This window comes from Seriola aureovittata, chromosome 3 (assembly GCF_021018895.1).
Source record: "Seriola aureovittata isolate HTS-2021-v1 ecotype China chromosome 3, ASM2101889v1, whole genome shotgun sequence".
Classification (NCBI taxonomy): Eukaryota; Metazoa; Chordata; class Actinopteri; order Carangiformes; family Carangidae; genus Seriola; species Seriola aureovittata.
Window position 1 is genome coordinate 26,510,979 of NC_079366.1, and position 13,049 is coordinate 26,524,027.

Below are 13,049 nucleotides of genomic sequence, written 5' to 3' on the forward strand. Positions count from 1 at the left end.
AACGTTTTGTTCTTGATTCAAGACCAGGAACCGAAATTTTGCCATCTACAAGCTAGCTGGTACCTTGCGCGATGAAAGCACAAAATAATTGGAAAACATAACATTAATGGTTATGATTTGATAACAAACGACGTATCATAAGAGCCGATACAGTGAATTTAAAAATTAGCTAAGCTTGCATACTGTTAAGACTGCTATCTAGCTCGCTCTTCAGCCATCTGGCAGGATTGTCGCGCGCTAACATTAGCAGTTAGTTACCGTTAGCAGGTTGGTTACTGCCCGGTGATGGCTGTGGCACAGAGAGGCTGTGTTGTGGCTGGGTATTTACTCCTACTGCTGCTGACTGGGTGCAAAGCAAGGATACACAAGCTCACCCTGGAGGTACGGCGAGTATCTCTCAAGCTAGACTGGTGCTAGCTTATGAGCTAACGTAGAGTGTTAAGCTGTTTGGAGTCGTTTTATTAGCTGGCCAGTGTTCTTTAATTAGCTTTAGTGACAGACGGCGATCCAAACGCCGTGTCCTGATGTGACAGTGTAAAACTTGGTTCGAATTAAAGTCATAATAAGCGCAAGTAGTGAGGATGACAAGGAGTGTATTTGTGAACTGAAGCTGTTACTAAAGAGGTTGCCACAGCTGCTAATCTCTTCCTTTTTAAATTTGCTCTTCTGTCCTCACAGAATGAAACTCGGTTTTCCGTCGACCTCAACAATTTTGGTTTCTTTGCTAATGGGACTCTGGATGTCAACCTGACTTCTCTGCGCTTCCATAGTGATCAGTCGGTGAACTACAGCACTCACCCGGTAAAAAAAAAAAAAAAAGTGTTTGTTTTTGTGCGTTTGCCTGTGTGAGAGTTGTGTGTACATTTGCTTACCAAAAAACAAAGTGAAACTGACATTTTTTTTTTTTTTTTTTTTTTTTTTTTTTTTTTTTTTTTTTTTAGTGAAATGAAATAAATGCACTACAGCAATAAAATGTTCAAATGTTAATGTACTTTTTATTACATTAATTTAAGAAATAAAAACAAACAAAAGTTTGGGCATCCTAATTGAAAAACATCCTCCTCTTAGCCAATTATTAAGCATGGGGATGGAAATATTCTGCTTTGGGATTGTTTTGCAGCCAGTGGCACAGGAAACATTTTTCAGAATGGGGAGGGAAGAATGGGTTCCAGTAGATATAAGCAAATTCTGGATGCAAATGTCCTGCAGTCAGTCAAGAATCTGAAGTTTGTTTCTAAATCCACCATTAACTACTTCAAGTAATCGCAAGTTGAAGCTTTTGGAACAGCCCTCTCAGTCCCCTGACTGAAACATCATTGAAAATCTGTAGGTAGATCTTAAACATGCACTGTGTGCAAGATGGCTTCAAAAATGTCTCATATCTTGAGGTGATATTTAAGAGGAGGAGGTGAAGTAACAGTGCATTAACATTTGGAGAATTTTCATGTCTGCTTGCTGCAGGAGTAGCATTTACTTCTTTACACTTCTAAAATCAATATAATGCATACAACTGTACTTCTGAAGTATAGCAACTACTGAAGTTTTCAACAATCAGAATCATGTTCTTCAAAATGGTTATTATTGAAAAGATGAAAAGGAGGAAGTGCAAACTGAGATGCATTTACTCAGTGGCCGCTTTATTAGTTGCACCTGTACGATCCATTACAATTCATTATAACAGCTCTGCAATACAATCTATCTTTGCAAGCTTTGTAATGATCAGTTGTTGTTGTTGTTGTTGTTGTTGAAACTGTCATAAAAGATATGAAAAGACATTTAATCACCAGTATGGCTTTATTACTCAGGTCATAGCTAAAGGTAGTGTTCTACTGGACTACATTATAATGGGAGGTCTTTCCATTTTTTGTCCCTTCCATTTACTTTACAATATAAGAAACACCTTTTGAATATAATGCAGTCCAGTGCCACAACTCCAGAATAACCTCAGTGTTTAAAATCTATAAGTAAATTAACCCCTTTATGACAGTGTCAACAAAACTGAACATGTAGAGTACACATTAGTGTTAAAGGATAAGGCCAGTTATATTGTCTAATTTTCTTACTGTCAATTAATCCCAGTTTTTGGGGACTCTTTCAAACTAGGCTGTAAACCAGAACCAAGAGGAGAGAGCATGATAATTAAACAGTTTTAGCTGTTCTTCACTGGCTATCGGCTAAATCAGCATGCTAAATATTTTTAGATGAAAGCTTAACAAATTGTACTTTGCTTCACACTTATGCGCTGCTGCACTTCTTTTAAAATGTTGTGTCTTACTTGATTTTATGCATTCTATTTATTGTATTTTTTTAACTTTATTTTATTATTAATATTCATTGGGTTTTATTTCCATCTCATGTTATACATTCTATGTATTCTATTTTCAAAATGATATCTGATTTTTATTATTATTATCAAGTGAGTTCTATCTTCCATCTTATGTTAAGCTTAATTATGGATTATGGCGTTCTATCCCTGTTTTTATGTCCATTCTATGTTTATTTTTTTATTTTCATTATTATTGTTATTGATATTGTTAGTATTATAATATAATAATATAATTTATTCCCTTAAGTGGTTAAAAACACCCTTGCACTTAGCATTCTAGCAGGTGGGATGAATGATTTTAATATTTATCATGAATCTGGCTCCACCTGAGAGCTCCCAATGTTTGAAACCAACTTATGGTGGCCAAAGTAAAATCAGATTCATGATATATATATATATATGTACTGGAAATGATGTGTTTTTTGACCCATTGACTGAATGCATTTATGACACTGTGTTTAGGTTGGTTTCAGCCTCTCCAGGTCACGTGTGAACGGGGTCTTGTCCTATACAGTGAGTACATTCAATCATAAATATTTCTGCAGGACTAATTCATAATTGAGTAATTGTCATGCTACTATTCTTTCAAGGAAAACTTTTGTCATGTGTCCTAAGATACTGATGCATCAGATCATTGATACTACAGTGTAGGGTTGGTGATGAGATGTGCACTGTGTTGTTCAAATGTGACTATTCATCTGTGATTTTTTAAATGCTTTTTTCTACAGGCAGAGGAGACAGAAGTGTGCCCACTCACTCTGAAAGAGTCCACCAATGACGAGCCTCTCATTCTTTTTCTTATTGATGTCAACAACCTCAGGTGTGTATGTTTCAGCACCAGTGTTAAGAAGTGTTTATTACTGTGCCATTATAACCTATTGTTAAAGTTGGCTGTATAATGTGTGTGGTGTGTTTGTGTAGTGTCACCATGAACGCTATCAGTGCGAGAGATAACGTCTTGACGGCAAAGCCAAAGGCTGAAGCACCTAAAGGTCTGTGTTGATCACACTTCATACCTCTTACAAAATCATTCAGTGTTTTATTTCCTTTTTTCAGCCATATTTAAGCAGCAGAATGAATGACAGATCATTTTAAACAGACTGTACTTGACCCTTGTGTGTCCTGTAGGTCAGAGGAAAACCAGGGATGCTACTGAGGAGAATAAACCAAAAACGGGCATAGACGTGCCACACGATGAGATCGATCAGAAAACAAAGACTGCAGAGCCTGTAACTGAGAAGAAAGATGTTGACGTAAAAGTTCCAAAAGTTCCAGTAGAAGCTAAAAAAGTGGAGGAAAATAAAATCTATGTAAGTGTTTCTGTGTCAGTTTGTGTCTGTGTGATCTATTCAGGAAATCAGTTTCTAATCTGTACTTGCTTTCAGCTGGAGAAGACCAAGAAAATGACTTTAGCTCTGGACAAAATTAACGACTCCTACAACTTCAGTGTGAGTACGCCTTCCTTAACCATTATATGTAACGTGGAACAATAATATTTAATTTGGCCGTTGTGTTAAATTCTCTGTCCCTCCTCCTGCAGTTCCACATGATGGTCGGCTTGCTGGCGCAGGGTCTGTACAGCCTCAAGTTCCACTACTGTAAGAACAGGGGGCCTGGAGTCAAACTGCCCTACTCCTTCACTGTAAGTTGAGGGTGCTTGTGTTTGTGTTAGTGTGTGTATGCTCAGGTATGTGCATTCGTTAACTTGAGTGTATTGTCTGCAGGTGGAAGTGACAGAGAGGAATCCAGGTGGCTACCTGTCGGCAGCAGAAATTCCTCTGTCCCGCCTTTACATTTGCATGGCTGGAGTCTTCTTCTTTGCTGCCATGATCTGGGTGTACACACTCATGAAGCACAGGTACACACACATGCAGACACACTGACATGAATGCTCACTGTACTGTGAAACAGAAACATACAGCTTCCTCATTTAAAGATGCCAAATCACTCGGTAGTGTGCAGAACAACTATTTGCAGAGTCATGTTTTAGCATATCCTGTAAAGTTTTCAATGCATCCACATTAAATCAGGACCTACTTGTTTCCTACAAGTTCCTTGACCTTCGAGAGCCTACAGCCATGCTAGCACCTCTGTGAGGCTACACTTAGGCACAATGTTGCTTTGAGCTAAATGCCAACAGCAGCATATTAACATGCTCACAATGACAATGCTAACATGCTGCTGTTTAGCAGGTATAATGTGGCCCTACCATCTGACTGACTAAACAGGAAACAGAAAAATCAGACACAACTGCTCCTCAAATCTTCCTACTGCCCTCTGATTGGCTGATTAGGTGGAACCACGTGGCTGTAGCCATTTGCCGTAACTGTCACAGTGTCACAATGCTTCACATTGTGCTTCACATTGTGACACTGGGAAAGGAGAGTGGGCTAGTATAGATGTGCCAGACAAACTCTATTGAGACGCTTGTTGCTTTTTCATGCTGCCTTTCACCTACAGGTTCATGGCGAAGTGCAGCACAGCTGTAGCATTTACATCCGTGTGTGCATGTGTGAGCATTCTAGTGCTGCACAATGTGCTTCATTTGGCTAACGCTACCTCAGTTTCTTTGGTGTGTTAGACCTGCATTTAATTATGTATCGTTTTCCAGTCTGTAAACCACACATGCCCCTGACTGGAAAAGTGGATTGAAAAGGACAGAGCATTTAACTACCATGTAGCCACTGTGAAGTTGTTCAGAGTGGCGGTGGGCAGATAAAATAAACTCGTGTTTAATTTTGCTGTAGAGTAATGTTCTGTACAAGTGTGTTGAAGTTCACTGTCTTTGTATTTAGAGAACATCTATGCATTAGAAATATGTGCAGACTACTCGGCTGTGGTGCAAAAGGTTGTGGTTAGGAAGAGAAGAGGAAGACAAAATCAACAAATGTGCTCACCTAAAAATACAAGGATAGAAGTGTGTTGACCAAGACATCTTTTTTTAACTGTAGTATTAGCATGCTAATATTTGAGCACAGCTGAGGCTGATGGGGTTGTCATTAGTTTTGCAGACAAATTAAAATTTTGACTTGGTGATGGTTCTAGATGAAAAGTTAGACGATTACCAAAGTTATTACAGTTCAGCTTAACAGGAACAGGAATGTCTGTAACAAACATCCACCCAGTCTGCGCCATCAGTTTCCAATCCAACAGCTGCTGAGATAGATATATCAGTATGGACCAAAGTGGTGGAGCGACCTACAAACCAACTGATGCACAGCATTAAGCCTGTGCAGTAAATTAAAGACAACACTAGTAACTCTTCTTGTTTTTTGGTTTTAGTTTACAGACATTACTGTCGGGTGCCACTATCACTCTTAATTAATCATGGTGTTTTGGGCATAACATGCAATGAACCAATCAGAGTGCTATCTCCCATTCCCCTAAAAAGCCAAGCGCACTTGCACCTTTTGGTTTTATAATGGTGCAGTGTTTCACACAGAATTAGATGAGTTGATCACATATTGTGACTGACCAGTGAGTCCTGTCCTGGCACACACACACACACACACACACACACATACACATACACACACAGAGCAGCTCTGAAAGGGCACTGAAGGGAAAAGGAAGGGCTGAGCAAATTGGAGCGCCGTGCACAGCAACGGCACAAATCACAGCATTAGACATCTTTTATGTTGACTGCGTAATACAGATTCACTGGCGTATGAAATATTTGAACATCTTTCCCTCTGCGCTTGTTTGCAGGTACAGTGTGTTTAAGATCCACTGGCTGATGGCTGCGCTGGCCTTCACCAAGTCCACGTCATTGGTTTTCCATAGTGTAAGTGCACCATCACCACATCCTCTCTTCTGTCTCATGTAATGTTGGTTGTTTATGAAACCTCTCTCTTTGTGTCTCTCAGATCAACTATCACTTCATCAACACGAAGGGGCATACTATTGAAGGCTGGGCTGTCATGTATTACATCACACACCTGTAAGTGCAATTCCTCCAGGATATGAAGTGTAGCCTGTTTTACCTGGATTTATACCTGAGTTTGTGTCGATGCGCTCCCCAGGCTCAAAGGCGCTCTGCTGTTCATCACACTGGCACTGATCGGCACCGGCTGGGCTTTCGTTAAATACATCCTGTCTGACAAGGAAAAGAAGATCTTCATGATCGTCATCCCCCTGCAGGTGTGTGTGTGTGTGTGTGTGTGTGTGTGTGTGTGTGTGTGTGTGTGTGTGTGTGTTTTTCTGTGTGTGTGTCTGTCTGTGTGTGTGTGTCTGTGCTTCAGAAACAGTAGTTGTGTGCGATTGTTTACACCCAGTGGATTACTGTTGGTGACCTGCTCACCTGTCACCCTCCAGGTCCTGGCTAATGTTGCCTACATCATCATCGAGTCAACAGAGGAAGGCTCCAGTGAATACTATCTGTGGAAGGAGATCCTCTTTCTGGTCGACCTCATCTGCTGTGGAGCCATCCTTTTCCCTGTTGTCTGGTCAGTGTGTGGGGTCTATCCAGTTCGACTGTTCCATTTAGTTTTCCACTACGGCTACTTGAGATAACAGAATGTGTATGGCAAAACAGAGCACTTTGAGTGCTGTCCGGTTCCTGAAAAGCCCCATTTTCAATACATTTTGTAGAAAAAAATGAATTTAACTTACTAACAGCAGTAAGAAAGTGGTTGATTGCCATGAGACAAAGAATAATTCTAGGTTGCAGGCATGATGATGGGCTTTAAATTAATGATGATGTGATTTTTGCTGGGTTCGTACCAAAAAAGCATGTTCCCTTATCTCTGGAGAATATGATTTGTAGGCTGGGGCATCTGTAGCACCACAATGCTTCATTTATGGTATATTGTGACACATTTTACCTTTTATCAAAAAAAAAATTGCAGCTCTGGCAATTTGGATATTGCAATTTCCATTAGGTTTGGATTAGTTGTGCAGCCCTACTTCCCATTCATTTCTATGTGACATGAGGCAAGACACATTCACTTCTGGTCACAAATTGATGCCCGCCTCCTTCACTATGCGCAGAATCTTATTCAAGTTTAACATATAAACTCGATGTGTGGCCAGTTTGAGAGAAGGGCTGGGATTACCCTCTTATTCAGAAAATATTGTTTGTTTATATTCTTGTTTTATACCTGGATGCTGAAATAATACAAGCAGCAGAAGAGGAAGGATGTTGCTTTGTTTGAGTTGGTGTAAGGACAAATTAAATTTTGACTGGCTCATTTTGGTCTGACTGCAGTTTTAGCTTTTTGTCCTCTCAGCCAACTCGCCTCATGAATAGTAATGAAAACTACTGAAATTTTCAATTTCACTCCAAAATATCCAGGTATAAATTCCAACATAAGTAAATAATGAATAATAAGTGTTACATTGACAATGCATGCAAGTTTACGCATGATGATAAATAAAATTTTGTGTTTGCACAGCATTTTTCAGGATTAATCAATTAGTAATTTTATCTATAGAATGTCAGAAAAGTAGAATCATATTCCGACAGATATTCAGTTTGCAGTGATATTAAACACAGATAAGCAGCAAAATCTTCACAGCTGGGGACCTCAAACCAAAGAGTATTTGGCATTTTGAATAAAAAAGTGATTTAACGATTATTCAATTTTTAGAATAATAATTTTCTGACGATCCACTAATCAATTAATTGTTTTAGCTCTAGTGATTATGTATTCTTAAACAAAAAATTGTTGTTTTTAGGTCTATCCGTCATCTACAAGAGGCTTCAAGCACCGATGGCAAAGGTGAGAATCCTGATCAGTTACAGCTTTAAAACCTTCAGGTTTATTTTTTTGGAGAGTTGGTCATTTATTTGTTTTTAAATTTGGTTAACGTCTCTTTCAGCTGCCATGAATTTGGAGAAGCTCAAGCTCTTCCGGCATTATTATGTGATGGTAAGAGCAAATGCAGCTCAGCAGTATTTCAGTTCTGTCATCGACCCTCCACCCACCCACCTACAAAGATCTGACGATTACTGGATCGCCAGTGAAATTGAAATTGTAAACCACACTATAGTTTGACAGCTTAATCCCCTCAGATTGCAACTCAACATTAAAGACTGAAGTTTGTGGTGATGTTGCTTAATTGTTTTTATTATCTGGCATCAAGCATTATTCTTACAGTAAATTATACTGAGTCATGGTGTTTGGCAAGGCCACCCCGTGCTTCTCATTCAGCACAGTCACTGCTGCAGAGCCAGAACAAAAGCTTTGCAAACAACCACACACTGTGTGACATCTCCAATAATATCCGTCATTACACTTGGTCACAAAGCAAGTTTTACAAACCTTGTCTAAGATGCTAAACGATTGAAAAATCCACATTGATCAAAGCAACCAGCTGCCAGTTTTGTGTGATTTCTGACATCCTGTTCTCTTTTTTTTTTTTTTTTTTTAGATTGTGTGTTACATCTACTTTACGAGGATCATAGCCATTCTGCTCAAGGTCACTATGCCTTTCCAGTGGCAGTGGTGCTATGAGGTAAGGCAGCTACAACAAGGTGCAATAACAATCTGACTTCATTACTTTAAAGAGCATTTGTTTGTAAAGGTCAAAGACATCCTGTACCTTACCCTGACTCAGGAATGAGTCAGGGTAAGGGCATAATTGGTTGTGTATGTGCGCCACTTGATGTTTGCAAACACATTGCATATTTAAAGGCCTTTATTGCTTAGCAAATGGTCAAGAACACCGTTCGTGCCTCCAGAGGTTTGATAGGATCTTAGTATTACTGGTAGGAGAAATTGTTGCAGCCTACATTCATTAAGTCGTGTAACCATTTTTCTATTTCCTGTCAATTTTGAAAATCACTGACAACGCAAGGACTAAGATTTATGTTTGAATGGTATGACGCCAGTTAAATGAAGCTCATTTACATACTGGGTGTGAAGAAGTTTGTTGGTGAGGACATCTTAATAATCTTTCTACCATCTGTCGTTGAACACAATCCACACTCTCTTATGTTTCTTCAGTTTCTGGTGGAGGTGTCCACTCTGATCTTTTTTGTGTTGACGGGCTACAAGTTCCGGCCAGCATCCAATAACCCCTACCTCCAGCTCCCCCAGGACGAGGAGGACGTGGAGATGGATGAAGTGTAAGCGCACACATCTGTATGAGCCCATACCTTCCATTCAACCCTTTGAACTACACTGTTTTTGCTCAGTTTTTACTACCTGTATGTGCAGGCGTGTGGCTCTACATTTCTTACACAGTGTTTACATTTACACAGAATGCATTCAGGCACAGTTGTGAGTATAAGTCCCTCTTGTTTTTGGTAGCGGTCAGAGCCCAACACTCAATCACTGTAGTTACGAATGTGAAATGGAGGAAAATGGAGTTGTTACCAAGCAGCAACATCCAGGGCTGAAAAACAAAGCTAACACGGAAGCTCCAAAACCTGCAGATCTTCAAATGGCCACTTGAGGCTGGCTCCAAAAGCAAGTCCATCCCTATAGCCTCCCATGTTAAAATGCCAAAATTTACAGTAGAAATAAACATATTTAGAGCTTGGTACAGAAAACGGGTTTGGTCTCTGTAGCTAATATCCCCCTTCATGACCTGATTAACTTTTATTAAGGCTTAAAGTTCTGCATAATTGAGGGTGTGACGCTTTGAGTGACAGGTGGGTGAGCTTGCCACAAACCGGCATTCACCAAAGTCTCGGCTCCACACCTCTTTGCCTATTTCTCAATTAGCCGGGGATTAGGCGGAGTCAGGAACTGCCAAATTGGCGACAACAGATCAGCCCACTCTGAGCCTCAAAACCCCTCTACAGAAACCTATGGATGATGTCATGGAGGCTAAGGCCATCTTTACTGAAAGGCTATGATTGATATGTAAAAATTTAGAGTATTATATAAAACTCTGTTTCTCCCTGTGTCCAGAGTGACTGAGTCAGGTGCACTGGAGGGTATTTCCAAAGTGAAGAAGACGTCTAACGGACGTGAGCGCCAGAAAGAGTCGACCTTGTGAGCAGGAAGTTGCATCTTCGGGAGGGACCCGTTAAACATCCCCAGGCCAGCCGGTATAAAGGGGTGCACATGGACCAAGGCTCCCCACCCACATTGACAGCTATCATTTTGAAATTCTTGTGGTTGCAAGAGTTTCAAAAGGTTGCACTTCCAGAAAGGAGGCGTGACCACTGTCTGGCTATGCAAAAAAGAAAAAAAAAACGAAAAAAAAAAAAAAACACTAACTTTGTTGGACGCTCTCCATTTCCTTGAAACACTCCACCGAGAAACTCTGAAAGGTTTCAGGAGGAGATGGGTTCCTGCCACATGGATGGGTGGAGATATGGAAAGGAGCTCTGAGGTTCTTTACAGTTCCCCTCTCTCTCTCTCTCTCTCTCTCTCTCTCTCTCTCCCTCCCTCCCTCTCTCCCCCTCTCTCTCGCTTCCTCTCTCACTCTCTCTCCCTCTCTCTCTCTCCCTCCCTCTCTCTTCCTCTCTCCAAAGATAATTATAATTATCATTTTAGAGAAAGACTTGCTTTCGAGTGTGTTTATATCAGCTATTTAAAAACGGTACTTCTGCGAGCCTCTTAGCTGTACCTTCTCGTGTGTAATGTGAGTAAACGTGTGTGTGTGTGTGTGTGTGTGTGTGTGTGTGTGAATGTGAGACAACACAGGATTTGAACACAACTGCTTTTTCCCCTTTGGAGACAATAGCCCGTACTCAGGTAAAAGGCTAATCAGTATATATTAAAAATTTAGGCAACAATCTAAACATGTTGTTTCTCTTTCCCACTGTTCAGGGCTCAGTAACGTCCCATCAGTTAATACACAACGTCACCACCACACAGTACATATGTTACTTTTTCTTATATATTTGATTTATATATTGAAATATATATATATATATGGACGGACGGAAGATGTTGTATATTTCAATATATTGACTTATTGCATATTGAAATGTTATATTTCAGTATTATTGTTTATGTTGGAGAGGTGAGAGTTCCTCCCAGTCCGTCATATGGACCGCTGCTGTAATTTAGCTTTAGTGGTTGAGGTCGACCCACATCTCTGTGAATCCACTCCAGACGGTGACGTGGACCTCTTAATGTATAAACGAGTTTTTGGATCAGTCTGTTAAACAACCAGAGCAGTGGCCCTAATTGTATTCAACGACAGCCTTGTTTTTTTTCCTTTTTGTTTTTTTCTGGGCAGAGAAGTGACCTAACTGATCATTTTTGAATTCGACTGCTTTTTGGTTTTACCTTTTTGCTCTTGATGTGAAGCTTGTTTTATTACTTATTGATGACTTATTGGTTTATGAAAGAGCAGAAACATTTGCAACCAAGTAGGTTAGGTGGCCATTTGTAAATAATTTACAGAAGAAGACTGTTGATACAAAAGGAGGCACATAACACTTTCATAAGAACTGCATAGGAGCTTTATAGACAGTGTTTCAGACAGCAATGACACAGGTTCAGTTTCAATGAGATTTTTTGATTCCATTAATAAATGAAGGGGAAGAGTAAATGTTAATCAAGGAAAGACTACTGAGATTTAACCACAGACACTTCTGTACGTGGAGGACAGAGCTGCACGGTGTTTACAGACTGTAAATGTGTCTCCAGGCTCTGGGTGTCGGGTACCTGGTAGGACAAGAGTTAACAGACAGTAAACCAGTTGAGTGAAGAAGGTTTTGTGCTTGTTACACAGGGCTGTTTGTGTGAACTGTCACAATAAAGCTGGTGTTCTGGAAAGGTCTCAAATGAAGCTGTTGTGTATATTTGTCTTGAAGCAATATTTATTTATTTTACTTATTTTTTGTGTCTGTTCAAAGGAATAGTTCCACATTTTAGAAATTGTCTCTGTTCACTTTCATGCTGAGAGTTTGATGAGAGAATTGACATCAGTGTCATATCTGTCTGTTAAATGTGAATCTACAGCCAGGAGAAAGTTATCTTACCATAAGCTAGCTTGGCACTATCCAAACGTAACAAAATTCAGACTTTATCTCTCAATTGCTCAATACATACAGAAACCAAACTGTAAAATGACAAGTTATGGTTTTATAAGGGATTGTGTGCTAGCTAGAGTATTTGGAGGCAGTCAATGTGCGGGACCAGGAAGTAGTCCAGCACACAAAATCTCAATTTGTCGTTTTTACACAAAAACAATTTGATTAATCGATTAGTCAATCAAAACAAAATTTAATTTAGCTCTCCTATTATAGTAAATTGAATATGGGTTTTTGATTTGAAGTCTTCACATCTGTGAGTTCTGCTATTGCTACAAAGCTAACGTTAGCATTAACGGCTGTTTACTTATCAGTCTAAAAGAAACGTTTTCAGTTCAGCATCAAACTTCCTTTACTCGCCGAGAACTGTCTCCAGTGTTGTAAAGCAATGCTAATGTTAACTTTATCACATTTTTTCTTCTACTGAAGTTAGCATGCTAACCAGCTCGCCCCAGTCTGGCTGGACTGTCTCGTCACTTTCCGATAGCGAGTCAGTAGCATCCAGGCCGCCATGAAGAGGTAGCGCTGCTCAGATGGCGTATTATAACCTCTTGCAAATGCAACAACGGCTGAAGCTCTTAGCTGCTAAGTAAACAGTTGTTAATGCTAATGTTGGCTAAAGGCAAAACTCAAAAATAAAATAATCTTTTAATGCATTTATTGAGAAAATAATTGGTTGATTAATAGATAATGAAAATATTTTTGGTCAGAAATCCATAACTTTTAGTTACAAGGTAGAAGATGCCAAACCTTGATATGGTCCTATACAATAACCTTTCTTTT

General features: G+C 39.7%; 1 protein-coding gene across 1 annotated transcript; it reads left to right on the forward strand.

The window, feature by feature from the left end:
- On the forward strand, positions 1-12,022 carry LOC130166726 (protein GPR108-like). Its single transcript, XM_056372454.1, has 18 exons — positions 1-381; positions 679-801; positions 2,789-2,839; positions 3,055-3,146; positions 3,248-3,318; positions 3,455-3,636; positions 3,712-3,774; positions 3,867-3,968; positions 4,051-4,184; positions 6,035-6,110; positions 6,193-6,266; positions 6,349-6,466; positions 6,641-6,771; positions 8,003-8,046; positions 8,147-8,196; positions 8,699-8,782; positions 9,274-9,395; positions 10,186-12,022. The coding sequence occupies exons 1-18, from the start codon at positions 286-288 to the stop codon at positions 10,271-10,273; spliced, it is 1,701 nt and encodes a 566-aa protein (XP_056228429.1). The 5' UTR covers positions 1-285; the 3' UTR covers positions 10,274-12,022.
- The last annotated feature ends 1,027 nt before the right edge of the window (positions 12,023-13,049 follow it).